General features: G+C 54.3%; 2 protein-coding genes and 1 long non-coding RNA gene across 3 annotated transcripts; 1 reads left to right on the forward strand and 2 right to left on the reverse strand.

Annotated features, from left to right (window-relative positions):
* Positions 1-952: 952 nt before the first annotated feature.
* Positions 953-11,743, forward strand: LOC128803029 (zona pellucida sperm-binding protein 3-like). The gene is made up of 10 exons (XM_053969601.1): positions 953-1,285; positions 3,701-3,819; positions 4,950-4,968; positions 5,392-5,488; positions 7,302-7,479; positions 9,115-9,235; positions 9,337-9,428; positions 10,072-10,187; positions 10,967-11,050; positions 11,227-11,743. Exons 1-10 carry the CDS (start codon positions 953-955, stop codon positions 11,334-11,336), a joined length of 1,269 nt encoding a protein of 422 aa, XP_053825576.1. The 3' UTR covers positions 11,337-11,743.
* Positions 11,744-12,937: 1,194 nt separating this feature from the next.
* Positions 12,938-19,058, reverse strand: LOC128803028 (uncharacterized). Its single transcript, XR_008435614.1, has 2 exons — positions 18,947-19,058; positions 12,938-13,055 (listed from the first exon to the last, which is right to left on the reverse strand). It is a non-coding gene; the product is annotated as an uncharacterized LOC128803028 (long non-coding RNA).
* A 91-nt stretch (positions 19,059-19,149) lies between these two features.
* On the reverse strand, positions 19,150-22,541 carry LOC128803030 (protein-lysine 6-oxidase-like). Its single transcript, XM_053969602.1, has 5 exons — positions 22,525-22,541; positions 21,472-21,628; positions 20,543-20,638; positions 19,850-19,860; positions 19,150-19,153 (listed from the first exon to the last, which is right to left on the reverse strand). The coding sequence occupies exons 2-5, from the start codon at positions 21,613-21,615 to the stop codon at positions 19,150-19,152; spliced, it is 255 nt and encodes an 84-aa protein (XP_053825577.1). The 5' UTR covers positions 21,616-21,628; positions 22,525-22,541.
* Positions 22,542-22,748: the final 207 nt, after the last annotated feature.

Consider the following 22,748-nt stretch of genomic DNA (forward strand, 5'->3'; position numbering starts at 1 on the left):
TGGAATTGGGGGAAATGCGGGAATTTTTGGGGTTTCCGTCATTCCCCATGATCCAAATCCCAAATCCCAAAAAATCCTTATTCAAAGCTGGGCTTTTCCCGGGATCCCCAATTCCAGGGATCATCCTGGAGTTTTGTTTTCCCCTCGTTCCATCCCCCCCCCCCCCAAAAAAGAAGGAATTTTGGCTGGAATTAGGGGTGACAGCGATCCCCCCAAATCCCATTTTTTCTTTGGGATAGAACGAGGGATCATCCCTGGAATTCAGGATCACGGAGTTATGGATAAGGATTTTTGGGAATGGAGGGATAATCCCAGATTGTATCCCCAAAAAACACCCGGGATTTGCACATCTAGAGGGGTTTGGATCACCGGGAATGACGGAAACCCCAAAATTCCAAGCCCAGGAGCCAAAATCCCTTCATTTTTTGGGGATAGCACGAGGGATTCCCCCCCGGATTCCTCACCAAAGGGCAAGTGACGCTCGGGGGGTTTGGGATCATCCCTGGAACTGGGGGAAATGCGGGAATTTTTGGGGTTTGCTTCATTCCCCACGATCCAAACCCAAATCCCACTTTTAATTTGGGATAGAACCTTCTCCCCCCCCCCTCCACTCCTCTTCCCAAAACTCCTCATCCGAGAGGAACGCGGCGCTCGGGGGGTTTGGGATCATCCCTGGAATTCGGGATCCCGGGAGAAGCGGAGCCTTGGCTCGCTCCTTATCAGCGCCGAGCCCAAACAATTCCCGGGGCGCGCGGCTCCGCGGCTCCTGCCGGGATAAACAATTCCCAAAAATCCGCCGGGAACGCTCACCCCGAGCCGCGGCACCCCGGAAACGACGGGGGGCGCCCTTGGAATTCCAAAGGGGGCGCGGCGGGGGGAAGCGGGCTGGCTCCCAGCGGGATATAACCCCGGGCCGAAGCGGCGCGCCGGCAATTCCAGGGATTTTCCCGGGATGCGCTCCCAAATCCGCCTCCTCCTGGCGCTGCTCTGCGCGGCCCCCGCGGCGGCGGCGCCGCCTCCGTGGGAGCGGGCGTGGAGCGATCCCGGCGTGTGGGGGGATGAGCGGGCGCATTCCCGGCCGCATTCCCGGGCGCCGGTGGAGGTGCAGTGCCAGGAGGCGCGGCTGGAGGTCACCGTGCACCGGGACCTGTTCGGCAACGGGCGCCTGGTCAGCGCGGCCGAGCTCAGCCTGGGCCCCGCCGCCTGCAAACATTCCCGCCTGGATCCTTCCCAAAAAACCGTCACCTTCAGCGCCGGCCTGCACGAGTGCGGCAGCACCGTCCAGGTGAGTCCCGCCTCTCGTCCCGCCGGGATTCCCGCCGGCATTCCCGCCGGGAGCGGCTGCCGGGATCGTGCGGATTCCCGAGTCCTTGTCCCGATCCCGGCATTCCCGCCGGGAGCGGCTGCCGGGATCGTGCGGATTCCCGAGTCCCTGTCCCCATCCCGGCATTCCCGCCGGGAGCGGCTGCCGGGATCGTGCGGATTCCCGAGTCCTTGTCCCGATCCCGGCATTCCCGCCGGGAGCGGCTGCCGGGATCGTGCGGATTCCCGAGTCCTTGTCCCGATCCCGGCATTCCCGCCGGGAGCGGCTGCCGGGATCGTGCGGATTCCCGAGTCCTTGTCCCGATCCCGGCATTCCCGCCGGGAGCGGCTCCCGGGATCATGCGGATTCCCGAGTCCTTGTCCCGATCCCGGCATTCCCGCCGGGAGCGGCTCCCGGGATCGTGCAGATTCCCGAGTCCTTGTCCCGATCCCGGGATTCCAGCCGGGAGCGGCTCCCGCGGTGCCGGGGGAGATCCAGGTGAGTCCTTGTTCCCATCCCGGGATGCCGCTCCTATCCCGGGATTCCCACTGGGAGGGGCTGCCGGGATCATGCAGATTCCCGAGTCCTTGTCCCGATCCCGGGATCCCGCCCGGGAGAAGTTCCAGGACTTCCCGCGGTGTCTGGGGAGATCCAGGTGAGTGCCTGTCCCCATCCCGGGATTCCCACCGGGAGCGGCTCCCGGGTCCGTGCAATTCCCAGGTTTTGAGGGAGATCCAGGTGAGTCTTGTCCCGATTCCGGGATTCCCGCCGGGAGCGGCTCCCGGGATCGTGCGGATTCCCGAGTCCTTGTCCCGATCCCGGGATTCCCGCCGGGAGCGGCTGCCGGGATCGTGCGGATTCCCGAGTCCTTGTCCCGATCCCGGGATTCCCGCCGGGAGCGGCTCCCGGGACCGTGCGGATTCCCGAGTCCTTGTCCCGATCCCGGGATCCCGGCCGGGAGAGGCTCCAGGAGATCCCGCGGTGTCGGGAGAGATCCAGGTGAGTCCTTGTTCCCATCCCGGGATTTCCGCCGGGATTCCCACCTGGATTGGCTTATGGGTCCGTGCAAATCCCAGGTTTTGAGGGTGATCCAGGTGAGTCCTGTCCGGATCCCGGAATTCCCGCCGGGAGCAGCTCCCGGGATCGTGCGGATTCCTGGGTTTGAGTCCCGTTCCCATCCCGGGATTCCCACCCGGATTCCCACCGGGAGTGGCTCCCGGGTCCGTGCAAATCCCAGATTTAAGGGAGATTCAGGTGAGTCCGTTCCCATCCCGGGATCTCTACCGGGGAATCGCGGGATGTGCGGGGATCCGGGTGAGTCCTGTCCCGATCCCGCAATTCCCACCTGGAGCGGCTCCGGGGCCACGCCTGTTCCCGGTTTCACGGAGATCCAGGGGCTGGATCCGGGATCATTCCCGGGGAAGGAGAAGACGGGATTTCCTGGGAATCTGAGTGGTTTTCCTGCAGCTTTTCCCATTCCTTTGGGAAAAGCCCCTTTTCCCTCGGGTTTAATTCATCTCCCTGAAAACTGAGATTTTTCCACCCCATTTTCCTTTTTCCATCCCTTTTTCTGCTTTTCCATCCCTTTTCCATCCCTTTTGCCCATTTTCCACCCCTTTTTCCTCTTTTCCATCCCTTTCCCCCCTTTTCCATCCCTTTTCCACCCCTTTTTCCCCCTCCCCCCCCCATTTGCCCTTTTCCATCCCTATTCCCCTTTTTCACCCATTTTCCTCCTTTTCCATCCCTTTTTCCCCATTTCCATGGATCCCCCCAGCATTCCCTGTCAGCCCAGTGGTGCTGCTGGGATGAAGAGTGGCCTCTCCCACGGAATTCCCCACTTTTATTCCCAAATCTTGGAATTCCCGCTCACGCTGCTGATATCCCTGACCGGAGACTCACAGAATTCCCGGTTTTCATTCCCAGATTCCCTCATTCCCTCCAATTCCCTCTCACTCAGCACTGAGGAACCCTTTCCCCCGGAATTCCTGGTTTTTATTCCCAGATTCCCTCATTCCCTCCAATTCCCTCTCACTCAGCACTGAGGAACCTTTCCCCCAGAATTCCCAGTTTTTATTCCCAGATTCTCTCATTCCCTCCAATTCCCTCTCACTCAGCATTGAGGAACCCTTTTCCCACAGAATTCCTGGTTTTTATTCCCAGATTCCCTCATTCCCTCCAATTCCCTCTCACTCAGCACTGAGGAACCCTTTCCCCCGGAATTCCTGGTTTTTATTCCCAGATTCCCTCATTCCCTCCAATTCCTGCTCACTCGGCACTGAGGAACCCTTTCCCCCGGAATTCCCGGATTTCATTCCCAGATTCCCTCATTCCCTCCAATTCCCTCTCACTCGGCACTGAGGACCCCTTTCCCCCGGAATTCCCGGATTTCATTCCCAGGTCACTCCGGATTCCCTGATTTACCGGACTCTCCTGAGCTACGATCCCAGCCCCGGCAGCAACCCGGCCATCGTGCGCAGCGACCCGGCCGTCATTCCCATCGAGTGCCACTATCCCAGGTTTTCCCGGATCCCATCCCATGTTCCCGGCATTCCCAGGGATCCCATTCCCATCCCGGCATTCCCAGGAATCCCATTTCCATACCAGATCCCATCCTGCCTTGCCGGCATTCCCGGGAATGCCATTCCCATCCTAGGATCCCTTCCCGGTATTCCTGGGAATCCCATTCCCATCCTGGGATCCCATCCCGCATCCTGGCATTCCCAGGGATCCCATTCCCTTCCCGGCATTCCCGCAAATCCCATTCCTATCCTGGGATCCCTTCCCAGCATTCTCAGGAATCCCATTCCCATCCCGGGATCTTTCCCAGCATTTCCAGGAATCCCAAATCCCATCCCATGTTCCCAGCCTTCCCAGGGATCCCATTCCCATCTAGGGATCCCATCCCAGATTCCCAGTGTCCCCATTTCCAGTGTCCCCATTCCCAGTGTCCCCAATCCCATTCCCAACCCCGTTCCCTTTTCCAGGCAGGACAACATCTCCAGTGGCTCCCCCTTCCCAATGTCCCCATGCCCAATTTCCCCAGTTCCATCCCAATGTCCCCATTCCTATTCCTGATCCCATTCTCGGCCCCATTCCCTGTTCCAGGCAGGATAACATCTCCAGTGTCCCATTCCCGATCCCATTCCCGATCCTGTTCCCGACCCTGTTTCCGATCCCATTCCTGACCCCATTCCCTGTTCCATGCAGGATAATGTCTCCAGTGTCCCATTCCCAGTGTCCCCATTCCCATTCCCAGTGTCCCATTCCCAGCATCCCATTCCCAATCCCATTCCCGACCCCATTCCCTTTTCCAGGGAAAAGGGATCCCATTCCCAATCCCATTCCCGATCCCATTCCCAACCCTGTTCCCTGTTCCATGCAGGATGTCTCCAGTGTCCCATTCCCAGTGTCCCCATTCCCATTCCCAGCATCCCATTCCCAATCCCATTCCCAACCCTGTTCCCTTTTCCAGGGAAAAGGGATCCCATTCTCAATCCTGTTCCTGATCCCATTCCCCATCCCATTCCCGATCCCATTCCCGGCCTCGTTCCCTGTTTCAGGCAGGAGAACATCTCCAGTGTCCCATTCCCGATCCCATTCCCGATCCCATTCCTGATCCCATTCCTGGCACCATTCCCTGTTTTAGGCGGGATAACGTGTCCAGTGTCCCATTCCCTATCCCATTCCTGATCCCGTTCCCGATCCCATTCCCAACCCCGTTTCTGATCCCATTCCCGACCCTGTTCCCTTTTCCAGGGAAAAGGGATCCCATTCTCAATCCTGTTCCCGATCCCATTCCCGATCCCGGTCCTGATCCCATTCCTGGCCCCTTTCCCTGTTCCAGGCAGGAGAATGTCTCCAGTGTCCCGTTCCCAGTGTCCTGATCCCATTCCCGATCCCGTTCCCGATCCCATTCCCAGCCCTGTTCCCTGTTCCAGGTGGGAGAACGTCTCCAGTGTCCCATTCCTGATCCCATTCCCGATCCCGTTCCCAATCCCATTCCTGGCCCCATTCCCAGTGTCCTGATCCCATTCCCGATCCCATTCCCGATCCCATTCCCGGCCCCGTTCCCTGTTCCAGGCGGGGAGAACGTCACCAGCGGCTCCATCCGTCCCACCTGGGCTCCCTTCAACTCCGCGCTGGCCTCCCAGGAGAAGCTCCTGTTCTCCCTGCGCCTCATGAACGGTGTGGGATCGGGATTTTCCCACCCTTTTCCCCCTTTCCCGTCCCTTTCCCACCCCTTTTCCCCTTTTGAGGTCACTTTGGTGTTGATCCCGTTACATCTTCCAGACAACTGGAGCTCCGAGCGGGATTTCTCGAGGTTTCCCCTTTCCCATCCCTTTTCCCCTTTCGTGATCCCTTTGGGGTTGATCCCATTGGATTTTCCATAGGATTGGAGCTCTGAGTGGGTTTTTTCGGGATTCTATCTTTCCCATCCCTTTTTTTCCTTTTGGGATCCTTTTGGGTTTGATCCCGTGGGGTTTTCCAGAAGACTGGAGCTCCGAGCAGGATTTTTTGGGATTTCCCCCTTTCCCACCCTTTTTCCCATTTTGGGATCACTTTGGGGTTGATCCCATTGGATTTTCATAGGACTGAAGTTCCGAGCGGGATTCTTTGGGATTCCCCCTTTTCTATCCCTTTCCTACCCCTTTTCCCCTTTTGGGGTTGGTTTGGGGTTGATCCCATTGGATTTTCCAGAGGACTGGAGCTCCGAGCGGGATCTTTTGGGATTTCCCCTTACCCATCCATTTCCCCCTTTCGTGATCGCTTTGGGGTTGATCCCGTGGGGTTTTCCAGAGGACTGGAGCTCAGACTGGGATTTTTTGGGATTTCCCATCCCTTTCCCACCCTTTTCCCATTTCGGGGTCACTTTGGGGTTGATCCCATAGGATTTTCATAGGACTGGAGCTCAGAGCGGGATTTCCCAGGGGTCCCCCTTTCCCGTCCCTTTCCCACTCCTTTTCCTATTTTGGGGTCAGTTTAAGATTAGTCCCATGGGGTTTTCATAGGACTGGAGCTCGGAGCAGGATTTTTTGGGATTCCCCCTTTCCCACCCCTTTTCTCCTTTTGGGGTTGGTTTGGGGTTGATCCCGTTGGGTTTTCCAAAGGACTGGAGCTCAGAGTGGGATTTCTCGAGGTTTCCCCTTTCCCGTCCCTTTTTCCCTTTCGGGATCCCTTTGGAGTTGATTCCATTGGATTTTCCATAGGATTGGAGCTCCGAGTGGGGTTTTTTGGGATTTCCCCCTTTCCCTAGGATGCAACACCCCCCCTTTTCCTGTTTTGGGATCCCTTTGGGGTTGATCCCATGGAGTTTTCCAGAGGACTGGAGCTCGGAGCAGGATTTCCTGTCCCTTTTCCCCTTTCGGGATCACTTTGGGGTTGGTCCCGGTGGATTTTCCAGAGAACTGGAGCTCGGAGCAGGATTTTTTGGGATTTCCGCCTTTCCCATCCCTTTTCCCCTTTTGGGATCCCTTTGGGGTTGATCCCGTGGGGTTTTCCAGAGGACTGGAGCTCGGAGCGGGATTTTTTTGGGATTCCCCCTTTCCCACCCCTTTTCCTGTTTTGGGATCACTTTGGGGTCGATCCCATTGGATTTTCATAGGACTGGAGCTCCGAGCGGGATTTTTCAGGATTTCCCCCTTTCCCACTCCTTTTCCCCTTTTGGGATCCCTTTGGGGTTGATCCCGTGGGGTTTTCCAGAGGATTGGAGCTCCAAGCAGGATTTCTCGGGGTTCCCCATTTCCCATCCCCTTTTCCCGTTTTGGGATCCCTTTGGGGTTGATCCTGTGGGTTTTCCAGAGGACTGGAGCTTGGAAGGGGATTTTTTGGGATTTCCCCCTTTCCCACCCTTTTTCCCATTTTGGGATCTCTTTGGGGTCGATCCCATTGGATTTTCATAGGACTGGAGCTCCGAGCGGGATTTTTCAGGATTTCCCCCTTTCCCACCCCTTTTCCCCTTTTGGGATCCCTTTGGGGTTGATCCCGTGGGGTTTTCCAGAGGACTGGAGCTCGGAGCGGGATCTCTCGGCGTTCCGCCTGGGGGACGTGCTGAACATCCAGGCCGAGGTGGGCGCCCACAGCCACGTCCCGCTGCGGCTCTTCGTCGACTCCTGCGTGGCCACCCTGGGCCCCGGCGCGGGCAACGAGCCCCACTACGCCATCATCGACTTCAACGGGTGCGCCGGGACATCTGGGGACATCTGGGGACACTTTGGGGACATCAGGAGGTGTTTGGGGACGTTTGGGGACATCTGGGGACGCTTTGGGGTCATGGGGAGGGTGGCAGCTCATCCCGCTCCTCTTCGCCATCGTCGACTTCAGTGGGGACACTGGGCACAGCTGGGGACATCTGGGGATGTTTGGGGACATTTGAAGATGTTTGGGGACATCTGGGGACATCTGGGGATGTTTGGAGACATTTGAAGATGTTTGGGGACCTCTGGGGACATTTGGGGATGTTTGAGGACATCTGGGGACATTTGGGGATGATTTGGGATAATTTGGGGACATTTTGGGACAATTTGGGGTGATGGTCACAGGGGTGACTCCTCGTCCCATCCCACTGCTCCATCATCGACTTCAACGGGTGGGCTTGGGGACATTTGGGGACATCTGGGGACACTTTGGGGTCTGGGACACAGTCGAGGGTAGTGACACCTCACTGCGCCATCGGAGACTCATTGGGTGAGTTGGGGACATCTGGGGACAATTTGGGGTCTGGGACACAGTCAGGGGTGGGGACACCTTGTCCCTCCCCACTTCTCCCAGTGATTTTGGGGACATTTGGGGACATTTGGGGTTGTCTGGGGACATTTGGGGTTGTTTTGGGGTCGGGGGGGGGGGGTGGCTCCTCATCCTGCCCCACTATGCCCTCATCAACTTGAACAGGTGAGTTTGGGGACATTTAGGGACATTTGGGGACACCCACAGGGTGGTGACACCTCACTGCGCTATCATCAACTCCAATGAGAGAGCTGGGGACATTTTGGGGACATTGTGGGGACATTCTGAGGTCTGGGGACACCCAGGAGGTGCTGAGCCCTTGTCACTTCCCTGGCCCACCTGGGGACACTCGGGGACACTTTGGGGTGAGGGACACGGTCAGGGGTGGTGACACCTCATCCCACCTCACTGCGCCATCATGGACTTCAAGGGGTGACTCTGGGGACATTTGGGGACAGTTTGGGGTCTGGGACATGGTGGTGACACCTCACAGCACCACCATCAACTTCAACAGGTGAGTTTGGGAATGTTTGGGGACATCTGGGGACATTTGGGGACGCTTTGGTTCTGGGAGGTGGTGGTGACGACCTCATGCCACCCCACTGCTCCATCATTGACTTCAACGGGTGAGCTGGGGACATTCTGGGGACATTTGAGGACATTTGGGGGTCTGGGGACACCTGGGAGGTGCTGAGCCCTTGTCACTTCCCCGGCCGATCTGGGGACATTTGGGGACACAACAGTGCCAGCCGGGGCTGTCACCCCGCTGTCCCTGTGTCTGTGACCCCACTGTCCCCGTGGCTGTGACCCCGCTGTCCCCATGGTGTGACCCCACTGTCCCCGAGGTGTGACCCCACTGTCCCCGAGGTGTGACCCTGTTGTCCCCATGGCTGTGACCCCGCTGTCCCCGAGGTGTGACCCTGCTGTCCCCATGGCTGTGACCCTGCTGTCCCCATGGTGTGACCCCGCTGTCCCCATGGTGTGACCCCACTGTCCCCGAGATGTGACCCCACTGTCACCATGGCTGTGACGCTGTCCCCATGGTGTGACCCCGCTGTCCCCGAGGTGTGACCCCGCTGTCCCCACAGCTGCCTGGTGGACGGCCGCTCCGATGCCACCAGCTCGGCCTTTGTCACCCCGCGGCCGCGGCAGGACGTGCTGCGCTTCCAGATCGACGCCTTCCGCTTCGCCGGCGACCCGCGCAGCCTGGTAAGGCCCCGGGGACACCGCGGGGACACCGTGGGGACACCCGCTGTCCCCAGGCCCTGCCGGTGGCCCCGCGGTGTCCCCAGCAGTGTCCCCTGGCGCAGATCTACATCACGTGTCACCTGAAGGTGACGCCGGCCGAGCAGAGCCCGGACGCGCTGAACAAGGCCTGCTCCTTCAGCAAGGCGCGCAACGCGTGAGTGGCACCTCCCGGTGGCACCTCCCTGGTGGCACCTCCCTGGTGGCACCTTCCCATTATCACCTCCCTGGTGTCACCTCCCCGTTGTCACCTCCATGGTGTCACCTCCCTGGTGGCACCTCCACGGTGTTACCTCTGTGTTGGCACCTCTGTGGTGTCACCTGCCTGGTAGCATCTCTCCGGTGTCACCTCTACAGTGGCATTTCCATGGTGGCACCTCCCCAGTGTCACCTCCCCGGTGTCACCTCTGTGGTGGCACCTTCCCATTATCACCTCCCTGGTGGCATCTCCCCAGTGTCACCTCCATGGTGGCACCTCCCCTATGGCACCTTCCCCATAGCACCTCCACGGTGTCACCTCCCTGGTGTCACCTCTGCGTGTCACCTTCCCGGTGTCACTTCCCGGTGTCACTTCCATGGTGGCACCTCCCTGGTGGCACCTCCGCTGCGGCACCTCCCCAGTGGCACCTACATGGTGTCACATCTGCAGTGTCACCTCCCTGGTGTCACATCCCCAGTGTCACTTCCACAGTGTCACCTCCACTGTGGCACCTCCCCAGTGTCACCTCCCCAGTGTCACATCCCCAGTGTCACCTGCCCGCCCCGGTGGCAGCAGCTGACGGTGTCACCTCCCCGTGCAGCTGGGCGCCCGTGGAGGGGACAAGGGACATCTGCAGCTGCTGCGAGCGGGGCAACTGCGGCCAGCGGCCACCAGAGCCCTGGGACGGCCACCGCTACCGCAGACATGACGGGCACGGTGAGGGGACAGCCCGGGGACAGCCCGGGGACAGCCTGGGGACAGCCTGGGGACACTGGGGACACTGGGGATACTGGGGATGCCGGCGATACCGGGGACAGGGGGACATGGGGACAGGGGGACATCGTGGGGACGTCATGGGGACAGGGGGAACAGTGGGACATGGGGGACAGGGGGGACAGGGGGATGGGGGGGACAGTGCGATATGGGGACATGGGGACATCATGGGGACAGAGATGACAGGGGGACATGGGGAGGGGGAGACATCATGGGGACATCATGGGGACAGTGGGATATCATGGGGACATGGGGACATCATGGGGACATGGGGACATCATGGGGACATCATGAGGACATCATGGGGACATCATGAGGACATCATGAGGACATCATGGGGACATCATGGGGACATGGGGACATCATGGGGACATCATGAGGACATCATGGGGACATCATGGGGACATGGGGACATCATGGGGACATCATGAGGACATCATGGGGACATCATGGGGACATCATGGGGACATGGGGACATCATGGGGACATCATGAGGACATCATGGGGACATCATGGGGACATGGGGACATCATGGGGACATCATGAGGACATCATGGGGACATCATGGGGACATCATGGAGACATCATGGGGACATGGGGGATGAGGGACAAGGGGACAGGGGGACAGTGGGACAGGGGGACAGGGGGACATGCAGGGGGGGGTGATCCCTCCCCACTGTCCCTCGTTGTCCCTTGTCCCCCACTGTCCCCGCTGTCCCCAGGTGCCACCTCTGAAGCCGACGTTGTCATCGGTCCCGTGCTGCTCGCGAGTGCCCAGCATGGCCAGCACCCCGAGGGCCACCAGGGTGAGTCCCTCGGTGACACCGGTGACACTGTGACATCAGGTGACACCGGTGACACCGGTGACACTGTGACATCGGGTGACACCGGTGACACCGGTGACACTGTGACATTGGGTGATGCCGGTGACACCGGGTGACAATCCCTGCTCCCCTCCGTGTCACTGGGTGTCCCTTCGCAGGCGCGGTGACGCCGCTGGCCGTGGGGACAGCGCTGGCCTGCGCGGTGGCCGTCGTGGCCGTGGCCGGAGCAGCGCTGGCCATCGGCCTCAGGCACCGGAATTCCCGATAAAGCCCGGAATGAGCAACGGAAATCCCGAAAAATCCCACAAGGAGCGACGGAAATCCCAAAAAACCCCGGAGTGGCCGACAGAAATCCCAAAAAAATCCCACAAGGATCCATGGAAATCCTGATAAACCATGGAATGAGTGACGGAAATCCCAAAAAATCCCACAAGGATCGATGGAAATCCCAAAAAACCCCAGAATGAGTGACAGAAATCCTGATAAACCCCGGAATGACCGGCAGAAATCCCAAAAAAATCCCACAAGGACCAATGGAAATCCCACAAGGACCGATAGAAATCCCAATAAATCCCACAAGGACCAACAGAAATCCCACTAAACCCTGGAACGAGTGATGGAAATCCCAACAAAATCCCGCAAGGATCGATGGAAATCCCAAAAAATCCTGGAATGACCGATGGAATTCCCAATAAATCCCGCAAGGACTGAAGGAAATCCCAATAAATCCCAGAATGACCAATGGAAATCCCAATAAATCCCACAAGGAGCCGCTGTGTCCGAGGGGGTCACTCTGGAGGGGAATCCCGGGAATGGGGCGGGGAGGGTGACCAGTCCCATCCCAGTGTCCCCAATCCCATCCCAGTGTCCCCAATCCCATCCCAGTGTCCCCAATCCCACTGTCTCTATTTCCTTCCCAGTGTCCCCATTCCCAATGTCCCCATTCCAGTGTCACCATGCCAAATGTCCCCATTCCCATTCCCGATGTCCCCATTCCCAGTGTCCCCAGCCCCATCCCAGTGTCCCCATTCCTAATCCAGTGGCCCCAATCTCATCCCAATGTCCCCATTCCCAATGTCCCCAGTCCCATCCCGATGTCCCTATTCCCAAGGTCCCCATTCCATCCCAGTGTCCCTATTCCTGTCCCAGTGTCCCCATCCCAATGTCCCCAGTCCCAGTGTCCCCATCCCATTCCCAATGTCCCAAATCCCATCCCAATGTCCCCATTCCCAATGTCCCCAAACCCAATGTCCCCATCCCAATCCCAGTGTCCCCATTCCCAGTGTCCCAATCCCATTCCCAGTGTCCCCATCCCAATGTCCCCAATCCCAATATCGCCATTCCTATTCCCACTGTCCTCAATCCCAATGTCCCCAATCCCAGTGTCCCATTCCCATTCCCAGTGTCCCAATCCCAATCCCAATGTCCCCATTCCCATCCCAATGTCCCCAATCCCAATGTCCCCATTCCCAGTGTCCCAATCCCAATCCCAATGTCCCCATTCCCATCCCAATGTCCCCAGTCCTAATGTCCCCATCCCATTCCCACTGTCCCCATTCCCAACCCCATTCCCAGCCCAAAAATTCCCAAATCCCACCTTCCGCTCTCCCAGCTTCAGAAAAGGCGGGAAAGCAGAAAAATTCCCAAAAATAATTTATGGGATTTCCCTCCCCACATTCCCAGAGCTGTTTCCTTCCCCGCTTTGGGGACATTCCCAAAAAATCCCCAAGGATTTGTAGGATCGCGAGGACTTTATGGAGCATTTTGGGGTCCCTGCTTTGATTCCAGCCTTGGATTCCCTCGGGAAATGGGGGAAAAACCGGGAAAAATGGGAAAATTCGGGATAAAAACGATTCCAAAGAGTCCTCGTGGCTTCCCCGCTTTTTATTGGGAAAAGGGGGGATTTTGGGAACGCAGCGGAGCCACCTCGGGGACATCCCGGGAAAGGGGACGGGCGACGTTCCTGGGATTCGGCTGCCGTCAGGATCTGCGGGGGAAACGGGAAAATCCTGGAAAATTCCGTGCGAAAGGAGGAAAAAACCAACCCCAGATGGGAAAATCCCAGAAAATTCCGTGGGAAATCCCAATTCCTGCTCAAAATCCTAAAAAATTCCATGGAAAATGGGGAAAATCCCAATTCCCACCCCAAATGCTGAAAAATTCTATGGGGAATGATCAAAATCCCAATTCCTGCCCCAAATCCCAGAAAATTCCATGGGAAATGGGGGAAATCTCCATTCCAATCCTAATCCCAGAAAATTCCATGGGAAATGGGGAAAATGCCAATTCCCACCCTAAATTCCAGAAAATTCTGTGGGGAAGGAGGAAAAAAACCAACCCCAAATGGGCAAATCCCATAAAATTCCGGGGAAAATGAGGAAAATCCCAATTCTCACCCCAAATCCCAAAAAATTCCGTGGAAAATGGGGAAAATCCCAATTCCCACCCTAAATCCCAGAAAATTCCATGGAAAAAGAGGAAAAAAACCAACCCCAAATGGGAAAATCCCAGAAAATTCTGTGGAAAATGGGGGAAATCCCAAATCCCAGAAAATTCCATGGAATAAGAGGGAAAAAACCAACCCCAAATGGGAAAATCCCAGAAAATCCCGTGGGAAATCTGGAAAACCCCAAATCCTGATTTTTTTTTTTTTCCCCCTGGACCTTCACCACCAAAACCGGCCCAGAAAAAAAGGAAAAAAGTGGGAAAAAAAACAAAAAAAAAGAAGGGGGAAAAAGCAGGAAAAAGTGGGAAAATCCAGGAAAAAGTGGGAAAAATGTGGGGAAATTGGAAAAATCAGGAAAAATCAGGAAAAAGGGGGGGATAATGAAAAGGGGGGGGGGGGGAAATCCAGGAAAAAAGTGGGGAAAAAGTGGGAAAATCCAGGAAAAACTGGAAAAATCAGGAATAAGTGGGGAAAAAAAGCAGGGAAAAGTGGGAAAATCTGGGGAAAAAAGTGGGGGAAAAGTGCGGAAAATCCGGGAAATGTGGGAAAAATCAGGAAAAAGGGGGGAAAAGTGCGGAAAAGTGGGAAAATCCACGCAAAAAGTGGGGGAAAAGTGCGAAAAACTGTGAAAAATCAGGAAAAAAGTGGGAAAAAAGAGAGAAAAAGTGGGAAAATCCAGGAAAAAAGTGGGAAAAAAGCAGGAAAAACGGGGAAAATCAGGAAAATCCAGGAAAAAAAGTGGAGAAAAGTGGGAAAAATCAGGAAAAAAATGGGGAAAACTGGGAAAAAAGTGGGGAAAATCCAGGAAAAAGGGGGAAAATTGGGGAAAATCAGGAAAAGAGTGGGGAAAATCTGGGAAAAAAGCAGGAAAAAAGTGGGGGAAAGTGGGAAACATCAGGGAAAAGGGGAAAATCTGGGGAAAAGTGGGAAAAATCAGGAAAAAGTGGAGAAAAATGTGGGGAAAATCCAGGAAAATGTGGAAAAATTCAGGGAAAAGGGGAAAAAATCGGGGAAAATAGTGGGAAAAATCAGGGGAAAAAGGGAAAATTCAGGGAAATGGGGAAAATGTCAGGAAAAAGGGGAAAGAAGTGGGGAAAAGTGGGAAAAATCCAGGAAAAAAAAGTGGGAAAATTCAGGAAAAAAAATTGGGGAAAATCAGGGAAAAGTGGGAAAAATCAGGAAAAAAGTGGGAAAAAGTGGGGAAATCAAGAAAAAAGTGGAAAAATTCAGGGAAAAGTGGGAAAATCCAGGAAAAAGTGGAAAAAAAGCAGGAAAAAAAAGGGAAAATTCGGGAAAAAAGCAGGAAAAAAGTGGGGAAAAGTGGAAAAAATCAGGGAAAAGGGGAAAAATCTGGGAAAAAGTGGGAAAATTCAGGGAAAAGTGGAAAAAAAAGCAGGAAACAGTGGGAAAATCCGGGAAAAAAGCAGGAAAAAAGTGGGGAAAAGTGGAAAAAATCAGGGAAAAGTGGGGAAAATCAGGAAAAAGTGGGAAAAGAGTGGGGGAAATCCAGGAAAATGTGGAAAAATTCAGGGGAAAGTGGGGAAAAATCAGGAAAATAGTGGGAAAAATCAGGGAAAAAAGGGAAATCCAGGGAAAAGGGGAAAAAGTCAGGAAAAAGGGGAAAGAAGGGGGGAAAAGTGGGAAAAATCCAGGAAAAAAAGTGGGAAAAATCAGGAAAAAAAATTGGGGAAAATCAGGGAAAAGTGGGAAAAATCAGGTAAAAATTGGGAAAATTCAGGGAAAAGTGGAAAAAAAAGCAGGAAAAAAAGTGGGGGAAAGTGGAAAAATCAGGGAAAAGGGGGAAAATCTGGGAAAAAGTGGGAAAATTCAGGGGAAAGTGGGAAAAATCAGGAAAAATTGTGGAAAATAAGGAAAAAGTGGGAAAAAAGTGGGGAAAATCCAGGAAAATGTGGAAAAATTCAGGGAAAAGGGGAAAAAAAGCAGGAAAAATGGGAAAATTCGGGAAAAAAGCAGGAAAAAAGTGGGGGAAAAGTGGAAAAAAATCAGGGAAAAGGGGAAAAATCTGGGAAAAAGTGGGAAAATTCAGGGAAAAGTGGGGAAAATCAAGAAAAAGTGGGAAAAGAGTGGGGGAAATCCAGGAAAATGTGGAAAAATTCAGGGGAAAGTGGGGAAAAATCAGGAAATAGTGGGAAAAATCAGGGAAAAAAGGGAAATCCAGGGAAAAGGGGAAAAAGTCAGGAAAAAAAGTGGGAAAAAATCAGGAAAAAAAATTGGGGAAAATCAGGAAAAAAGTGGGAAAATTCAGGGAAAAAGTGGAAAAAAATCTGGGTAAAAAATGGGGAAAATCCAGGGAAAAAGCCGGGAAAAGCAGGGGGGAAATGGGGGAAATGGGAAAGGAACGGGAAATTTGGGATGGGGGTTTGGGATCAGGGATTTTTAGGATCGGGGATTTTTAGGATGGGTTTTTTAAGTTGGGATTTTTGGGATCAGGGATTTTTGGGATCAGGGATTTTTAGGATGGGAATTTTTAGGATCAGGGATTTTTGGGATCAGGGATTTTTAGGATCAGGGATTTTTGGGATCAGGGATTTTTAGGATGGGTTTTTTAGGATCAGGGATTTTTGGGATCAGGGATTTTTAGGATCAGGGATTTTTAGGATGGGAATTTTTAGGATCAGTTTTTTTTAAGATCAGGGATTTTTAGGATGGGAATTTTTAGGATCAGGGATTTTTAGGATGGGAATTTTTAGGATCAGGGATTTTTTGGGATCAGGGATTTTTTGTGATCAGGGATTTTGGGGTCAGGGATTTTTAGGATCAGGGATTTTTAGAATGGAGTTTTTTTGGGATCAGGGATTTTTGGGATCAAGGATTTTTAGGATCTGGTATTGTTGGGATCAGGGATTTTTTAGGATGGGAATTTTTAGGATCACGGATTTTTGGGATCAGGGATTTTTGGGATCAGGGATTTTTAGAATGGGTTTTTTAGGATCAGGGATTTTTAGGATGGTAATTTTTAGGATCAGGGATTTTTAGGATCAGGGTTTTTTTAGGATCGGGAATTTTTAGGATCAGGGATTTTTAGGATGGAGTTTTTTTGGAATCAGGGATTTTTGGGATCAAGGATTTTTAGGATCTGGGATTTTTGGGATCAGGGATTTTTTAGGATCACGAATTTTTAGGATCAGGGATTTTTAGGATCAGGGATTTTTGGGATCAGGGATTTTTAGGATCAGGGATTTTTAGGATGGGAATTTTTAGGATCAGTTTTTTTTAAGATCAGGGATTTTTAGGATGGGAATTTTTAGGATCAGGGATTTTTAGGATGGGAATTTTTAGGATCAGGGATTTTTTGGGATCAGGGATTTTTTGTGATCAGGGATTTTGGGGTCAGGGATTTTTAGGATCAGGGATTTTTAGGATGGGTTTTTTAAGTTGGGTTTTTTAGGATCAGGGATTTTTAGGATCAGGGATTTTTAGGATGGAGTTTTTTTGGGATCAGGGACTTTTTGTGATCAAGGATTTTTAGGATCTGGGATTTTTGGGATCAGGGATTTTTTAGGATGGGAATTTTTAGGATCAGGGATTTTTAGGATGGGTTTTTTAGGATCACGGATTTTTGGGATCAGGGATTTTTAGGATCAGGTTTTTTTGGATCAGGGATTTTTAGGATGGATTTTTTAGGATCAGGGATTTTTAGGATGGGAATTTTTAGGATCAGGGATTTTTTGGGATCAGGGATTTTTGGGGACAGGGATTTTTAGGATGGGTTTTTTGGGGATCAGGGATTTTTTAGGATGGGTTTTTAAGATGGGAATTTTTAGGATCAGGGGTTTTTCTGTGGTCAGGGATTTTGGGGTCAGGGATTTTTAGGATGGGATTTTTTAGGATCAGGGATTTTTAGGATGGGTTTTTTAGGATCCGGGTTTTTTGTGATCAGGGATTTTTTAGGATGGGTTTTGTTGGGATGGGTTTTTTGGGATCAGGGATGTTTTCTGATCAGGGTTTTGGGGTCAGGGCTGTTTTGGGGTCAGGGCTGTTTTGGGATCAGGACTGTTTTGGGGCCAGGGCTTTTTGGGGTCAGGGATTTTTAGGCTCGGGCTGTTTCGGGGCCAGGGATTTTCGGGGCCAGGGATTTTTGGGGTCAGGGATGTTTTGGGGTCAGGGATGTTTTGGGGTCAGGGCTGTTTTGGGGTCAGGGATTTTTGGGGTCAGGGATTTTTAGGGTCAGGGATTTTTAGGATCAGGGCTGTTTTGGGGTCAGGGCTGTTTTGGGGTCAGGGATTTTTGGGGTCAGGGATTTTTAGGGTCAGGGATTTTTAGGATCAGGGCTGTTTTGGGGTCAGGGCTGTTTTGGGGTCGCTGCGGGGCCGTACTGGGCCAGGCGGCAGTTGGGATGTTTTAGGATGGGTTTTTTGGATCAGGGTTTTTTAGGATCAGGGATTATTGGGGTCAGGGCTGTTTTGGGGTCAGGGATTTTTAGGATCAGGGATTTTTGGGGTCAGGGCTGTTTTGGGGTCAGGGCTGTTTTGGGATCAGGGATGTTTTGGGGTCGGGGATTTTTGGGGTCAGGGATGTTTTGGGGTCAGGGATGTTTTTTTGGGGTCAGGGCTGTTTTGGGGTCAGGGCTGTTTTGGGGTCAGGGATGTTTTGGGGTCGCTGCGGGGCCGTACTGGGCCAGGCGGCAGTTGGGATGTTTTAGGATGGGTTTTTTGGATCAGGGTTTTTTAGGATCAGGGATTATTGGGGTCAGGGCTATTTTGCGGTCAGGGCTGTTTTGGGGTCAGGGCTGTTTTGGGGTCAGGGATTTTTGGGGTCAGGCTGTTTTGGGGTCAGGGCTGTTTTGGCGTCAGGGATTTTTGGGGTCAGGCTGTTTTGGCGTCAGGGATGTTTTGGGGTCAGGGCTGTTTTGGGGTCGCTGCGGGGCCGTACTGGGCCAGGCGGCAGCTGGGATGTTTTAGGACGGGTTTTTTGGGATCAGGGATTTTTAGGATCAGGGATTATTGGGGTCAGGGCTGTTTTGGGGTCGGGGCTGTTTTGGGGTCGCTGCGGGGCCGTACTGGGCCAGGCGGCAGTTGGGATGTTTTAGGACGGGTTTTTTGGATCAGGGTTTTTTAGGATCAGGCTGTTTTGGGGTCAGGGATTTTTAGGATCAGGGCTGTTTTGGGGTCAGGGATGTTTTGGGGTCGTGGGGCTGTACTGGGCCAGGCGGCAGTTGGGATGTTTTAGGACGGGTTTTTTGGATCAGGGTTTTTTAGGATCAGGGATTTTTGGGGTCAGGGATGTTTTGGGGTCAGGGCTGTTTTGGGGTCGCTGCGGGGCCGTACTGGGCCAGGCGGCAGTTGGGATGTTTTAGGACTGGTTTTTTGGATCAGGGTTTTTTAGGATCAGGGATTTTTGGGGTCAGGGCTGTTTTGGGGTCAGGGCTGTTTTGGGGTCAGGGCTGTTTTGGGGTCGCTGCGGGGCCGTACTGGGCCAGGCGGCAGTTGGAGGCGGCGGCGAAGCGCCCGCTGTAGTGGATGTGGCAGCGCACGACGTTGTTGGTGAAATCCGACTCCAGCACGGAATATTTGGGGTTCACCTGCACCTGCGGGAGCCCGGAGAGGAAAAATCCCAAAAAATCCACGGGAAAAAATCCCAAAAAATCCGCTGGGAATGGGGGAATGGGCGGGGCTTAACTGGGAGAGGGAAAGGGAGAGGAAAAATCCCCGAAATCGGCCGGGAAATGGGAAAACCAGGGAAATCCCAAAAAATCAAACAAAAAAAATCCACAACCCCCCAGTGTCCCCAAATGTCCCCAAATGTCCCCAGTGTCCCAAATGTCCCCAAATGTCCCCAATGTCCCCTCTGTCCCCAAATGTCCATAATGTCCCCAAAGTCCTCAGTGTCCCCAAAATGTCCCCAGTGTCCCCAGTGTCCCCAGTGTCCCCAATCCCCCCAGTGTCCCAAATGTCCCCAATGTCCCCAAGGACCCCAACATCCCCAATGTCCCCAATGTCCCCCATCCCCCCAGTGTCCCCACTGTCCCCAATGTCCCCAGGTGTCCTCAATGTCCCCAAACGTCCCCAATGACCCCAGATGTCCCAAATGTCCCCAATGTCCCCAGGTGTTCCCAAATGTCCTCAGTGTCCCCACTGTCCCCAGTGTCCCCAATATCCCAAATGTACCCAGTGTCCCCAATGTCCCCAACGTCCCCAATCCCCCCAATGTCCCCAGGTGTCCCCAATGTCTCCAATGTCCCCACTGTCCCCAATGTCCCAATGTCCCCAGATGTCCCAAATGTCCCCAATGTCCCCAAAATGTCCCCAGTGTCCCCAACATCCCCAATCCCCCAATGCCACCAAATGTCCCCAAGTGTCCCAAATGTCCCCAACAACTCCAATGTCTCCAAATGTCCCCAGTGTCCCCAGTGTCTCCAGTGTCCCACAGTGTCCCCAGTGTCCCCAGTGTCCCCAGTGTCCCCAATAGTCCAATTGTCCTCAATGTCCCCAAATGTCCCCAATGACCCCAGATGTCCCCCAAGGTCCCCAATGTCCCCAGGTGTTCCCAAATGTCCTCAGTTTCCCCAGTGTCCCCAGTGTCCCCAATCCCCCAAATGTCCCCAGTGTCCCCAGTGTCCCCAACATCCCCAATCCCCCCACTGTCCCCAGTGTCCCCCGTGTCCCCAGACGTCCCCAATGTCCCCAACGTCCCCAATCCCCCCAATGTCCCCAGGTGTCCCCAATGTCTCCAATGTCCGCACTGTCCCCAGTGTCTCCAGGTGTCCCCAATGTCCCCAAAATGTCCCCACTGTCCCCAATGTCCCCAGATGTCCCAAATGTCCCCAGATGTCCCCAAAATGTCCCCAGTGTCCCCAACATCCCCAATCCCCCAATGCCCCCAAATGTCCCCAAGTGTCCCAAATGTCCCCAACAACTCCAATGTCTCCAAATGTCCCCAGTGTCCCCAGTGTCCCCTGTGTCCCCAATGTCCCAATCCCCCAAATGTCCCCAATTGTCCCCGGTGCCCCCAATGTCCCCAGTGTCCCCCAGTGTCCCCCAGTGTCCCCGGTGTCCCCGGTGTCCCACCTTGAGGACATAGTTGCCCGGGGGGACGTCGGTGATGTCGATCCACTGGCAGTCGATGTCGGCGTTGTAGGTGTCGTAACAGCCCGGGGAGAGCCCCTGCCAGCGGGAACGGGGCAGAAACGGGGAATTGGGGAAAAATGGGAATTGGGGTGAGAAACGGGGAATTGGGGTGAGAAACAGGGAATTGGGGAAATGGGGGATTGGGGAAAATGGGAATTGGGGTGAGAAACGGGGAAAATGGGGAATTGGGAAATGGGGGATTGGGGTGAGAAATGGGGAATTGGGGAAATGGGGAATTGGGGTGAGAAACGGGGAATTGGGGAAATGGGGAATTGGGGTGAGAAATGGGGAATTGGGGAAATGGGGAATTGGGGTGAGAAACGGGGAAATTGGGGAAATGGGGAATTCGGGTGAGAAATGGGGAATTGGGGTGAGGACACAGGGAAATTGGGGAAAAATGGGGAATTGGGGAAAATGGGGAATTGGGGTGAGAAATGGGGAATTGGGGAAAGGGGGAATTGGGGTGAGAAACGGGGAAATTGGAAAAAATGGGGGGATTGGGGTGAGAAACGGGGAAATTGGGGGAAACGGGGAATTGGGAAATGGGGAATTGGGGAATTGGGGTGAGAAACAGGGAAATGGGGCAAAAATGGGGGAAAGAATTTAAAAATGGGCAAAAATGGGAAAAAAGGGAGAAAAAACCCTAAAAATATCGGGGGGAAATAGGGAAAAAAGGGACAAAAAGGGACAAAAAGGGACAAAAAGTGACAGAAGTGACAAAGGCCATTGTCCCCAGATGTCACCTGGGTGTGGGCGGTGCAGGCGTAGTGCCACAAATGGGGACAAAAGGGACAAAAGGCACAAAAAAGGGACAAAAAGGGGACAAAGAAGTGACAGAAGTGACAAGGGCTGTTGTCCCCGAGTGTCACCTGGGTGTGGGCGGTGCAGGCGTAGCGCTTGAGGTGGCCGAAGTCGCAGGTGGTGTCCTCCAGGCAGAAGCTGGCCTTGTGTCCCTCGGCCACCCGGCGGCCCGAGGTGACATCCAGCAGGTCGTAGTGGCTGAACTCCGCCATGCTGTGGTAGTGCCTGGGGACACCGTGGGGACACCGTGGGGACAGGCTGGGGACACTTTGGGGACATTCAGAGGACAATCGGGACAATCAAGGGACACTCAGGGGGACACTCAGGTGACATCCAGCAGGTCGTAGTGGCTGAACTCCGCCATGCTGTGGTAGTGCCTGGGGACACCGTGGGGACACCGTGGGGACACCGTGGGGACAGGCTGGGGACACTCTGGGAACGCTTTGGGGACACTTTGGGGACATTCAGAGGACAATCGGGACACTCAAGGGGCACTCCGGGGACAATCCCGGGGACACTCAGGGGACAATCATGGGGACACTCAGGTGACATCCAGCAGGTTGAACTTTTCCATGCTGTGATAGTGCTTGGGGGACACAGGGACACCGTGGGGACACCATGAGGACACCAGGGGGACACCATGGGGACAGGTTGGGGACAGGCTGGGGACATTCAGAGGACAAGCAGGACAAGAAGGGGACAAGAATTGGGATAATCAGGGGGACACCCAGGGGACACCCAGGGGACACTCAGGGGACACTGAGTGAGCAGCAGGGGACACTGGGCTCTCAAGGGACAATCATGGGGACACTCGGGACAATCAGGGGACAGCAGGGACTCCAGGGGACACTCTGGGGACAGCCAGGGGACACTCAGGGGGTGTCACAATGGGGATGTCCCCATTGGGGGAGGGGACATCAGTGCAGGGGCACAGCAGGTGGCAGCTCCTGCCCTGGGGACAGTGACCGTGGCAGAGGGGACATTAACTCCCGGAGCATGGTGGCTCTGGGGACAAGGAAGGTGACACCAACCCCGCCAAATGACACAAAATTGGGAAATTCCATGGAAAAGCCTCAGAACTGTCACCAGAGGGGGCTGGTGACAAAGTTGGGGACACTCACTGGTGGCAGCTGTGCCACTGCCACCAACGCAGTGGCCCTAGGGACATTAACTCCGGGAGCGTGGTGGCTCTGGGGACAAAGAGCTCACGGAAGGTGACACCAACCCCTCATATCCAGACCTCAAAGCAACGTCATCGAATGGCACTGAAGTGCCACCCAGAGGGAGGGGACAGCTGGGAACACTCACCGGTGGCAGCTGTGCCACTGCCACCATCACGGATGGT

This window comes from Vidua macroura, unplaced genomic scaffold (assembly GCF_024509145.1).
Source record: "Vidua macroura isolate BioBank_ID:100142 unplaced genomic scaffold, ASM2450914v1 whyUn_scaffold_264, whole genome shotgun sequence".
Lineage (NCBI taxonomy): Eukaryota > Metazoa > Chordata > Aves > Passeriformes > Viduidae > Vidua > Vidua macroura.

What these genes read in the sequence shown, in the direction of transcription:
- LOC128803030 (XM_053969602.1), bottom strand. Translation starts at nt 21,615, where the DNA reads ATGGCGGAGTTCAGCCACTACGACCTGCTGGATGTCACCTCGGGCCGC. An exon ending in CCTGCACCGCCCACACCCAG is followed by an intron (nt 20,639 to 21,471) that starts GTGACACTCGGG and finishes TCCCGCTGGCAG; the next exon opens with GGGCTCTCCCCGGGCTGTTA.
- LOC128803029 (XM_053969601.1), top strand. Translation starts at nt 953, where the DNA reads ATGCGCTCCCAAATCCGCCTCCTCCTGGCGCTGCTCTGCGCGGCCCCC. An exon ending in AGTGCGGCAGCACCGTCCAG is followed by an intron (nt 1,286 to 3,700) that starts GTGAGTCCCGCC and finishes TTTCATTCCCAG; the next exon opens with GTCACTCCGGATTCCCTGAT. An exon ending in CCGGCGACCCGCGCAGCCTG is followed by an intron (nt 9,236 to 9,336) that starts GTAAGGCCCCGG and finishes CCCCTGGCGCAG; the next exon opens with ATCTACATCACGTGTCACCT.